The 18,417-nt window shown below is 36.2% G+C and overlaps 3 protein-coding genes and 1 long non-coding RNA gene across 9 annotated transcripts; 3 read left to right on the top strand and 1 right to left on the bottom strand.

Annotated features, from left to right (window-relative positions):
* Positions 1-3,179: 3,179 nt before the first annotated feature.
* On the top strand, positions 3,180-7,412 carry LOC103862190 (potassium channel KAT3). Of its 2 annotated transcripts, XM_009139890.3 has the most exons (13): positions 3,180-3,491; positions 3,933-4,148; positions 4,227-4,388; positions 4,816-4,873; positions 4,954-5,271; positions 5,358-5,597; positions 5,686-5,784; positions 5,864-5,896; positions 6,003-6,188; positions 6,301-6,378; positions 6,463-6,541; positions 6,662-6,805; positions 6,941-7,412. In XM_009139890.3, the coding sequence occupies exons 1-13, from the start codon at positions 3,238-3,240 to the stop codon at positions 7,042-7,044; spliced, it is 1,971 nt and encodes a 656-aa protein (XP_009138138.1). In that variant the 5' UTR covers positions 3,180-3,237; the 3' UTR covers positions 7,045-7,412. The 2 variants fall into 2 exon arrangements, with proteins under 2 accessions (XP_009138138.1, XP_033143106.1); XM_033287215.1 differs by having other exon boundaries at positions 6,662-7,412.
* A 460-nt stretch (positions 7,413-7,872) lies between these two features.
* On the top strand, positions 7,873-9,601 carry LOC103862188 (DNA ligase 1). 2 transcript variants are annotated; one of them, XM_033287218.1, is made up of 3 exons: positions 7,873-8,290; positions 8,666-8,909; positions 9,015-9,601. In XM_033287218.1, the coding sequence occupies exons 1-3, from the start codon at positions 7,994-7,996 to the stop codon at positions 9,377-9,379; spliced, it is 906 nt and encodes a 301-aa protein (XP_033143109.1). In that variant the 5' UTR covers positions 7,873-7,993; the 3' UTR covers positions 9,380-9,601. The 2 variants fall into 2 exon arrangements, with proteins under 2 accessions (XP_033143109.1, XP_033143108.1); XM_033287217.1 differs by having other exon boundaries at positions 7,874-8,290; positions 9,006-9,601.
* A 136-nt stretch (positions 9,602-9,737) lies between these two features.
* LOC103862189 (transcriptional corepressor LEUNIG) lies at positions 9,738-15,324 on the bottom strand. The gene is made up of 18 exons (XM_009139888.3): positions 14,942-15,324; positions 14,051-14,148; positions 13,826-13,935; positions 13,171-13,596; positions 13,003-13,088; positions 12,814-12,892; positions 12,653-12,728; positions 12,521-12,567; positions 12,132-12,443; positions 11,842-12,042; positions 11,530-11,769; positions 11,331-11,448; positions 11,139-11,248; positions 10,915-11,064; positions 10,670-10,825; positions 10,476-10,592; positions 10,199-10,405; positions 9,738-10,109 (listed from the first exon to the last, which is right to left on the bottom strand). The coding sequence occupies exons 1-18, from the start codon at positions 14,971-14,973 to the stop codon at positions 9,966-9,968; spliced, it is 2,709 nt and encodes a 902-aa protein (XP_009138136.2). The 5' UTR covers positions 14,974-15,324; the 3' UTR covers positions 9,738-9,965.
* Positions 15,325-15,599: 275 nt separating this feature from the next.
* Positions 15,600-17,381, top strand: LOC103844999. 4 transcript variants are annotated; one of them, XR_004456192.1, is made up of 6 exons: positions 15,600-15,974; positions 16,058-16,119; positions 16,245-16,292; positions 16,441-17,057; positions 17,153-17,266; positions 17,301-17,357. It is a non-coding gene; the product is annotated as an uncharacterized LOC103844999 (long non-coding RNA). The 4 variants fall into 4 exon arrangements; XR_004456194.1 differs by having other exon boundaries at positions 17,308-17,350; XR_004456191.1 differs by having other exon boundaries at positions 17,153-17,381.
* The last annotated feature ends 1,036 nt before the right edge of the window (positions 17,382-18,417 follow it).

Here is an 18,417-nt window from a genome sequence, read left to right as displayed (position 1 = left end):
ATTCATCTGGCGCTCAAATTGGTGGCTGGGTTTTTTTTTGGGAGGCTTTTGGTAGGTGCGTTTGTAATGCTAATGGTTTCTTTTTTTTGAAAAAAAAAAAAAATAATAATGCTAATGGTTTCTGTTAACTAATTTTTTGCATGTGGTTTGTAACCTGTTGTATGGTTGACAGACCTTGGCTTGTTGAGCCAGAAAGTATATATAATATTTCGATTGAGGTAAAAAAGCTTAGTTTTCGAAAAGAAAGAATCGTCGTTTTATTCGATTGAAGCTTTTGTGTATATAATTTAATCAATGCATATGCATGTCAGTAGAATAAGGGTGTAAATGGAGCTGTATATAATTCACACAAGTATTTGTAATCGGAGCAGTATAGGCCACTTTTCGTTGAACTCATGGGCGGACCCACGTGGATGACTGTAAGATCACTTGACACTACAAAAAAGAATATAATCCAGATTTTATTATCTGTTTATTTACTAATGGACAGTGGCAATTTGGTTGAAACGTTCATTAATGAACCCCCAAATCTGGGTTTAATTCCTTTTTCAATTTTTTTTTTGACACTTCATAAATATTTTTTTGGGAGTACAGAAGAGCAAACACGAACGAGTCCATAACTGATGTAGCGGAAGTTTTATAGGATAGAATTGATTCTGAAAATATTCGGAAAACTAGAATAACACAAGGATCTTATTTAGTCTAAGAATACCTAAAATTAGTGTTTTCTTAAATTCGTTGAGATCACCAGTGATCCAGCCGAAAACAAGGATTAAAGAGAAATCTCTTAACTTTTATTAATCAAATCATAAACTGAATACAAACTTAAGCCTAGACGGCTATATATAATAAAACCGTAAAATCCTAGAATAATAAAGATAATGATCTAAATAATTTATAAACTAAATAATAAATATTTATCTGCATCAATTACTGATGACGAGAATTGATGATCTTCTTGCCAAGACTCATCTTTACTCGTTTAGTATAGAGAAATTTGAAACTTTTATACCAAAAAAAAAAAAGTTGAACCAGTGAAAAGAAGAAAAGAGTCATAGTAGAGAAGAATCGTCAATGACAAAGGATTGTTTCATCTGGTTTATTTTTGTATAGTAGATTTTCCATTTGATCAATTCGACACTTTACATGTTACCAAGACATATTGCCCCTAAAATGCTAGTATGTATTAAAAAAAATGTACAAGCGTCTCGTATTTTATTAATATATTTATTACTATTGTTGGCATGGTTTTCAACATTACCATTTTTGTCATGTGTCAACGATCTAATAGAAACAAAGAAAAACTGACGTCAAAAAAAAAAAAAAAACAAAGAAAAACTACCTCAAGATTTGACTTTTGAGAATATCAGTATTTCAACTCGGATACTTAAAATTTGGCCAGAAACGGATCGGATATCCGGATTTTCGGAGTTTCGGAGGTATTTGTGGTTTGTTTTATATATTATGGATATCAATTTTTCGATTTGTTTTGCTTTGGAAAAATACAGATATTTGAAAAATATGTTGATATTTTCGGATATTTACAATACTTACGGATATATCTTTCTGTTGTACTTAATAAAGATAATCTAAAAAAATCAAGATAATTTTGTTCTTTAAAATATTTTTACATGATATATAAAATATAAAATAAAAGAAGCAGTGAAAGTATATGTTTGTAAATTTTAAAATTAGATTTTAAAAAGACAAACTTAAGAAAAAGTTATATAGATCATACTATTTTTTTTTAATTTAATACTTTTATAAGTAATAATGTGAATAGAACTTATTAAATCAGATGTTAAAATAACAATTATATAAACTCATACATTTAAAAATCTACATTTGATCTATATATATATATATATGTATTTATATTGGTCGAAGCGGATTAATTTTATTATTTGTGATTTACTTCGTTTTTAACGGATATTGATTTTTATTATTTGTTTTGTTCTGAAACTTTATGGATATCCAGATTTTTGGATCGAATATAAGAAAATAACGAATCAAATCAAATTTAACTGATAAATTGTCCAACCCTATGTATTAAAAAGGAACATTATCCTCTAGTTGTATTGTAGACATCGATTATATCATTACACCCCTTGTCGCATTAAACATACATATAAGACGTGAATAGAGGTGAAATTTTAGAAACGTTACAAAATCTAAGAGCTTCCATATATAATGCTAACATAGCAGCGATCAATCAACTTTTGATTAGATGGTAATGTTGTAATATTTTAGGCTTAGCAATAGTAACACTCAACAAGTCGGGTTAGATTTGGCAAATTGGCATAGTTAATTTTTTGCCTATTTATTTTTTATATATTATTTATGCAGCTAATATTATTTGTACACTAAGATATTTTATGCAATATGGAGAAACAATCTTCACGTTCCCTTCTAGCCATTAGCCGCATCTATTCATACACCTGACACATTGATACCATTTGTATGTTGCTTTTGTTCTCACCCGGTGATGAACACACAACATAACCTCTCTAACTCTCCAGTCACAGTTAACACTTTCATTTATCGAAACTTCACTTGTCAACGTGATAAGTGGCTCTTTCATGTAATTAAGACCTGTTTATTCACGATTAATGTGACAAAAATCTAAAAAACATTATGTACTTAAAAATACATAGTGCATCTTATTTTAATAGTATATATTTACTATTGTTGGCATTGTTTTCAACATTACTATTTTTGTCAGATGACATCGTTCTAATAAAGCAAAAAACTACGTCAAGATTTGACTTTGAGAATCTCAAAACTTTAAATACTAATTTTTCGTACGAAAACATTATCCTCTCTAGCTGTATTGGAGAATGTAGACCTCGATTATATCGTTACACCGTTTGTCGCATTAAATACACACATGACTACATGAGACATATAAATGTAATAATTTAGAAAAATAAGCAAAAAATGTTACAAAATCTTTTGAGAGTTTTCCATAATGCTAACATAGCAGCGATCAATCAACTCTTAATTCATTAAATGGTAATGTTGTAGTGTTTTAGGTTTAGCAATATTAACTGGTTACAAAAGTAAAGTTCCCACACATTATTAGGTAAAACTATATATAAAGTCAACGCAACTTGCTCACCACCTTCTTGTAAAGTTGTAATCTAAAAAGTAACAAAGGAAACAATAATATAAATTACAAGATAGAGTGAGAGAGGCAAAACCAAGCGTGAAAGAGGGACAAGAAGAAGGAGAAAAAAAATGTCGATGACGACTTCAGAGGCGAGATCCCCGGTACCGTTGTTGTTGAGAAGAGGAAGGTCTTCCACGGCGTTAGGGACGCCGGAAGAGAGATCGCCGTCATCGTTACTATTCAGAAGAAGGTCGAGCAAAGATGTGGGGAACATAACGTCAGTTTCTAGCAATCTCTTGCCTGCTTTTGGGACAGTCATCGAAAACGATAACAACCCTTCTTCCAAATCTTTCATCGTTCTTCCTTATGATCGTCGTTACAGGTTATTATTATTGCAATATTCTTTCACTAACACTAATTATGTATACGGAATGATGAGACCTTATGTTACGATTGTAAACAAAATATGAACCAAACATAAAAAGACAAAACACTTAGAGAAAGATACGATTAAATTAGAAATTGTATATTGATTATGTGAATTAATAATTTACAATCTTTTGATCTTCATTTATATAGCTTATAACTTTGATATTCATTTTTCTTTTGAATAAACTCATCTATAAAAGAACGGTTTTTCCTGATTTTAAAAGATATATACATACCGCCACACTTATATGTCCATTTTGAATTTTTGATAACGAATCAATCCGCATAACTTCTACGAATGTGTCAGGTGTTCTGATATTTAAATCACTTCCAAAATTAATAATCATGTCATAATAATAACAAAATAGAGTAATATTTATATAAAAAATGGCAGGTTGTGGGAACTGCTTTTGGTGATTCTGGTGGGTTATTCGGCATGGGCATCTCTCTTCGAGTTAGCTTTCGAGAAAGCTGCTGATGGAGCTATTCCGACCGTTGATCTCGTCGTTGACTTTTTCTTCGCCGTCGATATCGCCCTCACTTTTTTCGTTGCCTACTTGGATACTTCTACTTACCTCATCGTCGACGACCACAAGCTCATCGCCAGACGGTAACAGTTACACCATTCAGTAATATAATAAAATATTTAATGAGAAAGTATATAACATGCATGTGAAACAATTATCAGGTACTTGAAGAGCGTGGCCTTTGTGATGGACGTCTTATCAACGTTACCGATTCAGTTCATTTATAAAGCGATTACCGGAAATATCGGACGAGGCCAAGCTTTCGGCTTCCTTAACTTGCTCCGCCTCTGGCGTCTCCGTCGCGTAGCTGAACTCTTTAAAAGGTTTCTTCTATCTGCATGTATATAAGAGGCTGGTAACCATGAAATGAAATTAGAAAATAAAAATAGATGAAATAAAATGAATGCATATGTTAAAAATGAACTATCCATTATTTCATTCAATTTTAATCAAAATTGTAGAAATGTTTAAGAATGTTTATATATATATATATATAAGTGTGTGAAATTGTTGTGGAATTGATAAAATGAATATTCCCTTTAGTTCTAGTATGTTAAATGGTAAAATAATAGAATTAATAGAATAATTTTTCCACATCATTTTTATTCCATGTCACGTCAGTTGAAAGCCTTCCATAACTAAACATGTCGGGAATTGTGTATCCATATATGTATATGCTTTTGACATAAACTGCACTATAGTATATAGACCTGATCAAATTCCTAAGTGTATCTCTCTTTCTCGTTACAGACTAGAGAAAGACACACTTTTCAACTACTTCGTGGTCAGAGTCATTAAACTTCTTTGCGTAAGTTCTTCAAGACATGTGTGATCTGTTATATAACTTGGTAGATGTAAGTCCTCTTTATAAAATAATTTAAATTCTAGGTAACGATATTTTGGGTACACACGGCGGGTTGCATTTTATTCTGGATAGCCTACCATTATCCAAGGCCTGTAGATACATGGATAGGATCACAAGTTGAGGATTTCAAGGAAAGAAGCATATGGCTAGGCTACACATACTCAATGTACTGGTCCATTGTCACACTCACCACCGTGGGATATGGCGATTTGCATGCAGTTAATACCCGTGAGAAGACATTCAACATGTTCTACATGCTTTTTAACATTGGTCTTGCCGCTTATATCATTGGTAACATGACCAATCTTGTTGTCCATAGCGCTCTACGTACATTCACCATGGTAATTTATCTTTAATTATTCATTTCTTTCCGCTAAAACAACCAAACTGGTACAACTTAACAAGTACTAACTTTCTTGTTGGACAGAGGAGTGCCATCAATCAGATACTGCGGTATACAAATAAGAATAAGTTACCGGATATGATGAGGGAGCAGATGCTTGCACATATGCAGCTCAAGTTCAAGACTGCGGAGTTAAAGCAAGAAGAGGTTCTACAAGACTTACCTAAGGCCATAAGATCAAGCATTAACGAACATCTATTCCGCTCCGTGATCGAGAATGCTTATCTTTTTAAAGGATTCCCTGATGGTCTCATCATCCAGCTAGTAATCCATCAACAATTGCATTTATTTTTGTTTCTTGTTAAAGAAGATATTAATTAATTAACTAATTAATTGTTCATTGTTGTTGTAGGTTTCTCATATAAAAGCAGAGTATTTTCCGCCTAAAATGGAGATAATATTGCAGAATGAGATTCCAACGGATTTCTACATAATTGTATCTGGAGGAGTGGTATGTTCTCTACATACTCAATATATATTCAATATATATTATTAGACTTCAGTTGATAAAAATAAAACTGAAATCACAGGAAATAATTAGATCCAAGGGCGCGAGTGAACAGGTAATCTACTAATCTACACCTAGTTTAATAAAAAAAAAACATTTAATTAGACTCAAAGATTGACCAAGAGATCTAAGAGTTGATTTATACATATACGGTGGTGAAGGTATTGGCTAAGTTAGGTCCAGGGGATATGGTAGGAGAGATTGGAGTTGTCTTCAACATTCCTCAGCCTTTCACTGTGAGGACAAGGAGACTTTCACAAGTTATTCGAATCAGTCATCATAAGTTCAAAGAAATGGTTCAATCTGATGTTGACGACGCCAAAATGATCATCACCAATTTCATGGCTGTAAATTCATCAAACTTTCTAGTTATAGATTACTGAATTTAAAATACATCAACAACTATTTCTTATATAATTATATTATAACATTTAGTAATGTTTTTTTCTTCTGTTTCAGTATCTCAAGGAACTAAATGATGAATTGAAGAAAGAAATCCCTTTTCTTAGAGATTTATTAGCCAATGCAGATGCTCAGGTACGTTTTCTCATGCACATATATAAAATGCATAGTTTGCATTATCAACTGGTTTTGAGTTAAATCCATATTATTTTGTGAAAGGAAATGGTTCACACAGAAGAATCACAACAAAGTTACAATGAGGAGATGGTTACGTTCTCGAGAGATGAAAATGAAAATAGTAAGAAGACAATTCTATGTAGATTGGAACATAGTTTTTTTTTTAAATTATATGTTTAGATCAATTATTTATTTTATATATTTTTTTAAAAAATAAACAAAAATGAAAATTTAAATGCAGAAGAAGAGCCAAAAAGAGAGGGAGTTCCCAAGAGAGTGATAATTCATGGGCATCCTCCTAATCAAGATAACAACAAGAATGGTGATTCCAATGGTAGACTTATCATTTTGCCTGATTCTCTTCCACTTCTGTTCGACTTAGCTGGTCAGTTTCAGTCTTTCACTACTCATTTGTTATTCATCTTTATATTTTTGGTATTATATATACGTATATATATCGATTCTGTATCAGTTCTGAAGTGTAAGTTATATACTGTATCAATATATATGGTGGATGCAGAGAAGAAGTTGGGGAAACGGGGAAGCACGATTGTGATGGTAGATGGAGCACATGTTGAACAGCTTGATGTTCTCCGAGAGAATGATCATTTATATATTTTCTAACTAATTTAATAACACTGTTTTATTTTTGTTATCTTTCATATCATGGCGTTCCCTCCTTTTTTTTTTTGACGTGTTGAATTAATTCAAAAGATGACAATTATAAAGAAAAATAATTATAAAATGTTGTTTCCTGGAAATATTTGTTTTGTCGTTTACAATATATGAGCACTGGAACAAGTTCCATCGAAAAAATTAGATAGATTTATACTCTTTTGGATGGTCACAACATACAAGTAAACCCTCCGACGTTAATTGCACATTTGATCAAGGACCAAGTGATTTGGAGCTTCCCCTTGACTCTCTACGCGCATCATATCTCCGTAACACTTCCATCGTCTCTAAACCTGTCATCAACAATTTCAAACCTCTCTAGAGTTTGGGTTATGAGCAAACATGTTGTTGTGTAGGTCTCTTGTCATCAAAACAAAACTTGAGAGATTCATTTCCACTGTTCCCAGCAGCACTAATAGCTCTTTCAATTTCAGGTTTAACCTCCTGGATCCCAAGAAGTTTTCACTAGCTTTCTTGCTTTCCCTGAACATTGGATTTGGCTAAGTTTAACATGAAGCATTTATCTTAGTGTAATGAACTAAGAAAGAAAATTAGCATACAGATGTTTTCCGTGAGATATTGATTAGCTACTAAATAAAATTGGCTTGGAAATATAACTGAACCAGAAGAAACAAAAACTGAGGTTGAACTATAAAGGTTTGCTACTAAATAAAATAAAAATTGGGTTAACGGATACCGTACGATCTCGGCGCGTTACTAATCAAACGGTCCAGATTTAACTAATCCATAACATTCTTAATAATAAATAACATAAAGATCCGTCTCTTCCTCATTTCAACTTTCTCGATCAATCTTTTAACGTTCCAATCGCGAATCTCCGTTACTGGGTTTCGTAAAGGAACACACTTTCGTCTTCTCTGAATCGAGAGGAGAAGAGATGGTTGGTGGAGGAAGCAGGAGAGACGAAGGATCGATGCGGCCGATTCAAAACACAAACTTGTTCGCCGCTTTGGATACTCGGAAGAAGAAGAAGAAGTCCGATAAGGGCAAAGGTTCCTCCGTCATTAAGGAGCCTGAGCCACAGGTCTTCTGGGCGCCTACGCCTCTAAAGGCAAAGGCTTGGGCTGATATTGATAGTGACGATGAAGATGAGGACTATTTCGCCACCACTGCTCCTCCTCCTCCTCCTCAGCCCTTGTGGAGTGCTTCCGATGCAAAAGAGGCTCACGTTGAGGTTGGAAAAGTCTAAACCTTTCTCATGTGTGTATGTTCGTTTCTGGTGTCTCCACTGTTTTTAGATTTCACATGCTTTTGAGTGATACTGCTTGAAACTACTCTCGTTGATGACTCCAGCATTCAAAGGTTCTAGCTTTTTCCCTTTGCAATTGACGGATTGATGAACAAAAATATCGCATTTTTATGTTTTGTTATTGTTATAATGTCCTAAAGGAACATGAGTCTTGCTTGGACTCACTTGCTTTGTATTCTGAAGGTCACCATAGCTGTAAACTTTGTTGTTTTAGAGTTTTTTTTCTAGGCAGTCTAAGTTTGCGCCTTGTTTGTCTGTTATGGTCAGTAGTTTCTGATTGAGATGCGTCTGTTCTCGCAGGAAAGTGAGAGTGAAGAAGATGTTCTTGATGAAGGTGATGATGATGATGATTTGGAGGAAGAGCATGAGACACAAGTTCATCCAGAAGCAGAGCCTGAGGTGAAAAAGGCTCCTGAAGTTCCTGCACCACCTAAGGAGGCAGAGAGGCAGCTTTCCAAGAAAGAGAGGAAACAGAAGGAACAAGCTGAGTTTGATGCTTTGTTGGCAGATTTTGGAGTTGCACCCAAGGGTAGCAATGGTCAAGGTATCGTCACACTATTCTGCTCACTGGCTTCTTATTACTTGCTGAGAAAATCATTTGATAGTACTGATAAAAGTTTCTTCTGTCAATGCCCAACAGAAAAGCAAGAAAAGAAAGAAGTCAATGGAGAGGGAGAGAAGAAGGAGAACACAGCCGGAGAATCAAAGGCCTCAAAGAAGAAGAAAAAGAAGGATAAACAGAAGGAAGTTAAAGAATCTCAGGATGAAGAAAAGAGCAATGCAGATGCTGCTGCAGGTGAGTCCGGTGAGCAGGAGAACGAGGAGGCTTCTTCTTCCATGGATATCAAAGAACGGCTGAAGAAGATTGCATCAGTGAAGAAGAAGAAATCAAGCAAAGAGACGGATGCTGCTGCAAAAGTTGCTGCACAAGAAGCAGCTGCTAGGAAGGCGAAGCTGGCTGCTGCAAAGAAAAAGAAAGAGAAGAATCACTACAATCAACAGCCAGTGAGGTGATATCAATCGCCAAACAACCCAACCCACCCGTTTTTGATATATGAACTTGTGCTTCCCTCTTTTTCTTTATTCATATGAGACTGTCTTGAAAGGAATGTGGTTGGGTCGTACTATTAGAGAGATATGACTTCGATCCTTTGCTTCTTTTAAACCATTTAAAGAAACATTATGCATCAAGCTGTGATGTTGTTATTGCTAAGCAAGTTACTTTTTTATTGACCATGTGAGCTCTTAGTAAAGGCAAAGCTAATGACCTTAAAGGAGTCTGGTTAGCTGTCTCAGAGAGATGTCACTTTATATTATCCTATTCCATCCATGCTAATACAATAAGAAGTGAACCAAACCAAACAGAAGAGGGTAGCAGTAAAAGAGGTTAAAAACTAAGATTACAACAACAGTTTTCACAAGATCCCAATTACGTCAGATGATACAGCAGCAACATTGTTTAAGCATCTGAAAAACTATCTAGAGATCGAAGATGATTGGCCGAGAAAGAACTACAAAGAGTTACACAAGTTAAAAGAACCCCCCGTGAAGAATAGTACCTAAACATAAACGAACTTGTCCATTTCTCTCCCGTTGATTTTCACTTCCACAGCTTCACTAGCTTGTCGTGACTAGCTGATGCAACCAATCCGGTTGCAGTTGAAACAGCCAAGGACGCAATTAGCCCTTCGTGAGCAGGCAACGCCATCGTCTTGTTCTCTGACATGTTCCATAGTTCTAAAGACTGCAACATACAAGTTTCACTAAGTTCAGCAGAACAGAAGACTCTGTGTAAAGCTTTGATTATTCGGATCAAGATGACATCAAACTTACCTGGTAACAACCAATCACGAGTAGAGAAGGGTAAGTAGGATGAAAAACACAAGACTGGAATTTGTTGCCATTGCAGCTTAGCTCATGAACACATTCTCCTTCACTACCTGTCCCCAGCGTCCAAACTTTCACCATATCTTCACTAACCGTTGCCAAGAAGTCACCAGAAGGATCCCAGCAAACCGAGTTTATCGGATTAGTATGGCCCTGTTCACAGGAATGAGTACTTATTTGCTCTCTCTCACAATATAGAATAAGCAAAGTTTGAACACTAAACCTGCAAAGAGTGTCGACAAGCTTGTGTCTCAACATCAAGTACTGATACAACATTTGATGATGAAGCTGCGAGATACTTTCCAACACGTGGTTGGAACCTCATCTGAGTGCTACCACCCTGTGAAACAAACACAAAAAAGTGGAACTAAATAAAAGCAACTCGATAATTGGCATTGAAGAGACAAGAAGATCTACCTTGTACACTCTTGTGCAACTTCCATTGTTGATGCTCCAGTACCTTATTTCGCCATCATTGTCACATGAACATATGAGATCATCCTTGTTGGGATGGAAGTCCAGTGACGTCACCATAGAAGAATGTCCAATGAAATTACGAAGGGAGTAGCCTTTCTGCAAAAGTAGATTCACAAACTCTTAAGGGATCACAAAACTGTAATAAACCAATTCATGTGTAGTGAAATCATCAGCCTTCAACTTACATTATCAGCATCCCAAACCCTGACAGTTTTGTCAAATGAAGAAGTTGCAAGGCGAGGCAAGCTAGGACTAAAACGAACATCTGTTATCATAGCTGTGTGCTCCTCAAGGGTGGTCTTCGGCTTCATAGTGTCTGTGTGCCATATGACAGCCTGCAAAATGGACCAAGTCAAGAAGAAACTCTCAAGTTTCAGAACACCACACGATCTAAGGGAATGATGATAACCTTTTTGTCATGTCCGGCACTAGCAAGCATTTTTCCATCCGAAGAGAAGTGGCAAGAGGTGATTTTGCTTGTGCTCGCACGTACTGAATTCACTTCAGTAAACGTGAAACCTGGTGCAGAGGCAAGGCAACATTGTAGTTAAAAGTTAACAGTGTTGTTGGTAACTAGTAATGAGTGAGGCTGAACACACACCTTTACTAACATCCATACACCGTCCAACGGCATCCCTTTGATCACCATCCTCATGTGATAAGAAAGACTCAACGTTGTCGTCAAGTGACCCATCTTCCACAAACCGATCCATATCAGCCTGTGAAACAAGCAAAAAAATAATGCTACTAGTTCTTTTTTTTTTACAAATGTGCACTCCTAAGAGGTTAAAGTAACCCACCAACTGATTTGATGGAGATGTAAGAGTCCCAGCTCCATCAGTGCCAAACATAATCATTGGTTTGGATGAACCACCACTATGAGGCAGATTAGGAATCACATCTCCAGGAGTATGAGTTGAAGGTGTAGAAGGTGCAGAGCTTGGCGACGGTCCGGTAGTGTTAGCCGTTCCTGTACTATTAGCTGGTCCAGAAGACGAAACCGGTTGCTTTCTTTTCCTCCCACTCTGATTCTTCAGTCCCTTCAATTGAACACCAAACATATTAGGAATCAACCTCAGACTCACAAGAAACTAAAATCTTAGGTAACAGACCTGTTCATTTCCTCTATAAGAATTTGACATGCTACCATCCATTGTAATACTACCAACCCCTCCCAACTTATCTTGTTGATGAATGTTGTGATTTGAGCTCTGTGATTGCTGGTTTGAAAGGGCTTGCTGATTAAGTGTCTGCGGCTGTGGTATACTTCCACCACCCTGCTGTTGCTGCTGATGTAACAAAGCCATCTTTAACTACAAACCATAAGCAGTTAGTAACGTAATAGTCCAGCCTTTTTTTTAAGTCACTCACAAAAGATTTGTAAAGAGAAGACAACGCAAACCTTTAGTAGCATATCAGTGTCTCCACGAGGCAAAAGAGGGCCACCAGGTTGTAAAGACGATCCAACATTAGGCAACACATCCCCAACAGAACTCCCGAGGCCGTCCTTTCCGAGGCTCATGCTCCGGTTGTTCAGTAGCATTTTCAGTCTTCTGTTCTCTTCGTTGACAGATTGTGAGTTTAGATTCTGCTGAGCCATCATGAGCTGTTGCTGATGCTGCGGAGTCAACATGTTGAGTTGGTGAAAAGACTGTGGAGACTGCATAAATGGTTTTTGCTGCTGAAGAAGGCCAGAACGAAGCTGATCAAACCCCTAAACCAGGAAAGAAAGTAGCAGTAAACAAAAGAGAGAAACCAGCCAGAAAAAAAAAGTATGGCTAGAGAGCTTACAGTGAGTGGCCACCCTTTAAGTGTAAGGTTGCTGCCTTGATTTGAACCTGAAACAGGAAACAAGATCATAATCAAGTTCTTGCGAAGCTGGAAATAGTTTTACTACATTTGACACGCTTAACCAAAACCTACCAGGGATTCCAATCAAGGACCCTTCTGGAACAGCGGTTCTGGGAGTGAGCACAGGATTGATCTCATTTTTTATATCCTAAACACAAATAAGCCAATCAAGTATTAGCTAACAGTAAAGTTCTACAAGGTACTAGACACAACATAGATTCAATATTGCATACCACTGCAGACCCAGGAAGTTGCTGATTTCTAGCTTGAACCTGTGGAGACATACCACCACTTGCACCATGCAACACTTGCCTGAGATTCACCAGTTAAGGACATTAGCACAAGAGATAGATATTGAATGACTTTTCGCTGCAATATTCATTTCAGGCAAAACAATAAAGGCAGAAGTATGAGAAAAGCACCCTGCATGCTGTCCAGAAGCTACAGAAGATTTCAACATCGAAGCATGGTTTGGATCCAACAGTTGCCCAGCATTGTCCCCAAATCGCTGTAGCCAAGGGAAATACACTACTGAGCGATGAGAAAGAAGAGATTGGAATTAAAAACACATGCATTGCCTCTAAACTAACCTTCATAGCAGCCTCGTCTAAAGACTCCCTCTGAGTAGCCATTTTGACCCTCTCCTCGTATGTCTTATTATTAGCTAATGCACTCCCAGACCCAGGATTTTGCCTCATAACCGGGTCGCCGTTATTACCAACAAGTCCATTTGCTGAGCCATTTGAATGGAGGGACCCATCTCTCCTCTGTGGCTGCTGCTGCGGTGCTGACTGCTGTTGGTGCTGAGGAGCTGGCTGCTGCTGCTGCTGCTGTTGAGAAGGTGGTTGGTTTTGCTGTTGATGTTGATGTTGTTGCTGCTGTTGCTGTTGTTGTTGGGCACGTTGCAACAAGAGTTGTTGCATCTGTATTTGCTGCTGCTGTTGTTGTTGCTGCTGTGAGACCTGTGGGTGTTGAGATTGCTGCATTTGCTGTTCTCGCGCTTTAATCATCTGTGTCTGTTAAAAAAAATCACACAGAAACAATTCTAAATCTTATAAACTTAACCAAATCAAAACTAAACTTACTAATTGGAGAAAACACTCCGATTTATAACAGACCAACTTCTAAATCTTCTCTTTAACAGAAGAAAAGAGAGAACACAATTTAACTGTAAGCAATCAAGCAACTAACTAACTTTATATCACTAACTACACCTTTGCAAAGATGTAATACAAAGAAAGGTACCTCAATGTAAGATGCGGCAACCTCAGAGTGCTTCTCATTGGTCCTAGCAATAAATATATCCCAGAAGACAGACCACCACTCAAAGAGAAATCCTCCAGGTGCGTCAATAGCTATAGAAAACAATGCAAGAAGAATGTAAAGTTCATTAGGAAGAAAAAGTGCAGAACAAAGGACTTTTCTTAGAATTGTTGTAAGAAAACTCAAGAAGACTTGTGATGTATTTACCGACTGGATCCGATGACACTTTGCCTTCAGCTTGGAAAGCCTGAGCTGTAGCTTTTAAATCTCTTTTCACCAGATAATCGTAGATATACACATCCAACCTGTTACATCCCAAAACAATATTTAGAGTAGCAATGTAAACAACACTGACAACATAAGAATAGTATAACACAACAAGGTAGGCATTATAAATGTCTGAAAAATTCAACCAAGGCAACTCTCCAAAGAGGAGCATAACATCAAACTTAACAACGTCTAGAAACAAACCATCCAACGCAAAAGTTGCTGTGTTACAAACAGGATACTTTCCTGGTGGAGCTTTTATAGTCACACTTGTAAGCCAAAAGGAAGAGTAAACTTGGGATAGTAAAACACTAACACATAAAACCTGATGACTCAAGAGTAAAGAGTCATCCATAATTGGATAAACCAAAAAATATATACAGAGAGATTCTCAAGCCCCTTGAAAGTACTGACAAAACAAAGAACTGAACTTTAGCCAAAACATGCAAATCTTAACAAAAGAAAAGTCCACCCAAACCCCACAAAATCTAGCAAGAAGGCTTTCTGGGAATAGAAACTACCAAATCTTCAAAGTAACACAAAAACCCCCTAATGGCAATACAAGCAAAAATGTCAAAGGAGAATAAACAAATGTGACAAGTTGAAAGGTAAACAATAAAGAATCCAGATCAAGTATAAGCAATGAGCTTCCAAACAAGTGTAGAGGAACACAAACCCTATGAATCAAACTGTAGCTGGAGATAGAAAAAAAGAAACAATGCATTATATAATCCAAAACCTAGAAACAACCAAGCAAAAACACCCAGAAACTAAAGGTAACGTCTTTCAGTAGCAAGCAGCAGAATCTAAGTGAGAAGAAAAAAAACTCACATTTTATCAGCTTCCCAGTTGGTCTGAGACATCTCTGTTGTTCTTCAAACAAAACTAACCCCACAAACAGTTGTTGAGAATGTCAGATTAATGATAAGAGCTTCACATCCCCTCTCAGAAAATTATTGCACAGCAGAAACAATAATCAATGGGTTTTTTTTGCCCTTTTCACCTCCCCAACTAATACTCTCTGGAGAATGACAAGATTAGCACTTGAAACAAGCCAAAACAGAGGATTGAAAGAAAGAAGGAGACAGAGAGTTAAAGTGATACTACAAGTTTGAGAGAGAGAGAAAGCTCATTCAATAGAAAGACAAAAGCATCTTGTTAAAGAAAAGACATTAGAAGTAGCTCAGCTCTGGTTATAGCAACTAGGGAGGTACAATTAATTTATTACTGTAGTTAATGGAAAAGCAAAAGATTAAAGAAAAAAAAGACAAAACTTTTGTTTACTTGGGAATTAAAAAAGACAGATTATCTCGGATATAGATGCAAATGAAATGTCCAGAAACAAGTTTTTTTGTCAAATTATTTTTTATTTAATTATTGGAGAAAACGTGTTGTCATTATCAGCCTGCCATGTCATTAAGTAGTGGAAGGAGAGAGCGACACGTGTCCACCTTCTCTGAGTTTCGTTGCTTTTTGTGTAGCTTCATTTTGGGCTTTACGGGTTTAATTGTAGTGGCTCCCGACATTCATTAAGTGCCCAATTGAAATTAATAGCCACGCTCTTCGTCTTCAAGGAATTGCGACTCCATTTCTAGGGTTTATTTTGTTCTTCAGCCTCTGATTTTATCGTCCTTCTTCTTCGATCTCTAACAATGGAGTTCCAGGATGGTGTGATAGTCGAATCGTCATTAGAAATCTTTGGGTCGAGCTTTGTTGGCGTCGTTTCGTGTTAGGTTCTTCTCTCTCAAACATAACGGGATCCATTAAGGTCGCCATTAACAGCCATCTTTACTCCTTCAACCCACAGATCAATCGTTCAATGCATATTATCTCTCTGGAGGCGGTGGATATACACCTATAAAAGGTCAGCCTTCACCCCCTGAACATCATCCTCACAACTCCAAATAATACATATATCTTTCTGGCTTAATTGATAACTTTCTGCAGGAGCCTCTGCTAACTGGATCGTTCCTCTGTGCCCATCATATTGGTAATGCCTGATTGATCAGGTAACAATCATTAAAACCCAAAATTATGTCTTCTCTACTGGATGTTTCGCATTAGTAAGAAACCAGAATGAAAAAGTTGATTGAAAGTCAATTGACTGTGAAGTTCATGGATTGTTCCTTATTAGGCAATAAGCTTTATAATCAAGTACGAAGCCATGGATAAAGATTACTAGGTATATAAGTTTTCTCCATATCTTAATAATTATTTCTTCACATATATATATATATATACTCAGGTTTCTTTCAGGCATATACTTCTTTTTTTTGTGATTGAACTCATATATTATCTTAGAACTTTTTTAATATGCATGTATATAACAGGGAGATCAAGCGTTGATCATAGGTGGAGCAATAGAGTTTGTGAGAGAGCTGGAGCACCTTCTACAATGCCTAGAGTTAATAAAAGCGTCGGAGAATCCTTGGAGAAACCGTTAATAGGCAAATTAGAGACATGACCACGACAATGTCTTCTTCTTCACTAATAACTTCAGTTGCTTACCCGGTAATTATTTCTGGAAATGTAACTGAACAGAGGGTGGCGGAGGAGGCCTCGGTAGGAAACAGCACAAAAGCCCGTGCTTGCCTGATGTGGAGGTGAAGCTGCTAAGGTTTGATGCCATGATCAAGATACTTTCAAGAAGAAGACCAGACAACTGATACTATTGCTGTTTTGGAGGATCTTTATCTCTCTATTCTTCACACAAACTTCACTACCATGGAACAAACCGTCATGTACTTTAATGGCAAGGCAAATTTCACCTTCGTAAATTATAATCATACGCATTTATATGTATAGTACATCCTACATATAAAGTTTCTTACCATATGATTGGATTGCTTTAATTAAAATATGCATATTATAGTAAGCTACAAGGAAAAGTGGACGTTGAAGGTTTCCTCCCAGCACAAACTGCCATAGACGCAATTAAGGACTCCATGTAAGTTTTTTTTCTCCAAAACACCAAAATATTTTACACGTTTACTCTGTCATCTTAGTCACAACAAACAATGTAATGTTTTAATGTAAACGCAGGGATCTTTACGCAGCTTACATCAAAGCTGTCTTGCAACGTTAATGAACATACCAGTCAAATCCGTTCCTCCAGGTTTGCTTTCATACCTTCTCAGGTTCTCTGGAGAACATCCTGTTTATGAATTTGAATTTAATCCATTTCGTTTAGATTCAAGGTCTTATGTTGAAATCCGTATGAATTTTAGTCAACACGGATCTGTGCGGATCGTTGTCAATCAAGATAAGAAAACTCTGAATTTGTTTTTTTCTTCCTTTCTTGCGAGTGAATGAATTATGTTTTGGTTTTCCTTGGCACAGTGTAAGGAAGTTTGTGTAGTATGTACATGATGATGACATCACCAAGTCCCATATTCTCAATTTGCTTTTTAATATACCATATAGACACTTTCTTAGCAACTCTGTTGACTCTCTGAACGTTCTAAACATGTAACCACAAACAATAGAAACAATAGATAAAACATGCAGCCATTCAAACAATCAGAGCAGTAGATAGTTAGTTAAATTTGTTGGCCATAGCATCCTAAACGCGATGATAATGTATATAGAAAATCATTTGACATAGGTTTCATACAAAACAATTTAACCAATTTTTTAAACCTACCAAAAAAGTCAATCAACAAACAACAGTACAAGATCCCGTAACAATTTAACCAATTTTTTAAGCTCTCTCCACATTAACTATTTCGTGATGAAAAGGTAACTGCTGAAAATCGGACTACGACACACTATTAATTCCCACGGTTTTTTTTTTTCAGAAACACCACAGCTAATAATGGTCCATAAGTTACATTCGGATATTATTCAAAGCCTCTCATCTCATCTGCACATCTTTTCCCGTTAAATTTCACAAATTATATATCAATTCTTTCATTTCAGTAACTTTGAGAAAATACAAATTGGGCTTTTGATTTTTTTTCCTTAGATTCTTTCGAGCTTTTATGAGTCCTAGATCGTTGGACATATATATCATCAAAAGTAATAGAGAAGACATAGGTTTTGTTAAGAAGACTTTTTATTTGTCAAGGAGACTTACTTTTTTTTTGGTCAAGGAGACTTACTAAACAAAAAAAAAAGATGGAGAGAGGGAGAGACTATTATTTAATATGGAGTTATTTTTAAAAATGTATATTTAGCTTTGTAATCGTGCTTGATGTGATAATTAAGTCGAGGACTATTCAGGTTTCCATACTTAAATACGAAATTTGAAGGATAGACAGATAATTTTTTAGAACAAAAAAAACTAAGTACAATATTTTGAAGTAATT

Source organism: Brassica rapa, chromosome A03 (genome assembly GCF_000309985.2).
Source record: "Brassica rapa cultivar Chiifu-401-42 chromosome A03, CAAS_Brap_v3.01, whole genome shotgun sequence".
Taxonomy (NCBI): Eukaryota; Viridiplantae; Streptophyta; class Magnoliopsida; order Brassicales; family Brassicaceae; genus Brassica; species Brassica rapa.
The sequence above is the reverse complement of the archived record's forward strand: the minus strand, read 5'-3'. Positions and strand labels throughout refer to the sequence as shown.

Bases quoted from the DNA above. Each gene is read 5' to 3' on its own strand.
- LOC103862188 (XM_033287217.1), top strand. From the start codon at position 7,994: ATGGTTGGTGGAGGAAGCAGGAGAGACGAAGGATCGATGCGGCCGATT. The intron at 8,291-8,665 runs GTTGGAAAAGTC...CTGTTCTCGCAG, and splicing joins CAAAAGAGGCTCACGTTGAG to GAAAGTGAGAGTGAAGAAGA. The intron at 8,910-9,005 runs GTATCGTCACAC...AATGCCCAACAG, and splicing joins CAAGGGTAGCAATGGTCAAG to AAAAGCAAGAAAAGAAAGAA.
- LOC103862189 (XM_009139888.3), bottom strand. From the start codon at position 14,973: ATGTCTCAGACCAACTGGGAAGCTGATAAAAT. The intron at 13,936-14,050 runs GTAAATACATCA...TGTTTTCTATAG, and splicing joins AGTGTCATCGGATCCAGTCG to CTATTGACGCACCTGGAGGA. The intron at 10,110-10,198 runs GTAAGTTTGATG...TGTATGTTGCAG, and splicing joins TCGTGATTGGTTGTTACCAG to TCTTTAGAACTATGGAACAT.
- LOC103862190 (XM_033287215.1), top strand. From the start codon at position 3,238: ATGTCGATGACGACTTCAGAGGCGAGATCCCCGGTACCGTTGTTGTTG. The intron at 5,598-5,685 runs GTAATCCATCAA...TTGTTGTTGTAG, and splicing joins ATGGTCTCATCATCCAGCTA to GTTTCTCATATAAAAGCAGA. The intron at 6,379-6,462 runs GTACGTTTTCTC...ATTTTGTGAAAG, and splicing joins TAGCCAATGCAGATGCTCAG to GAAATGGTTCACACAGAAGA.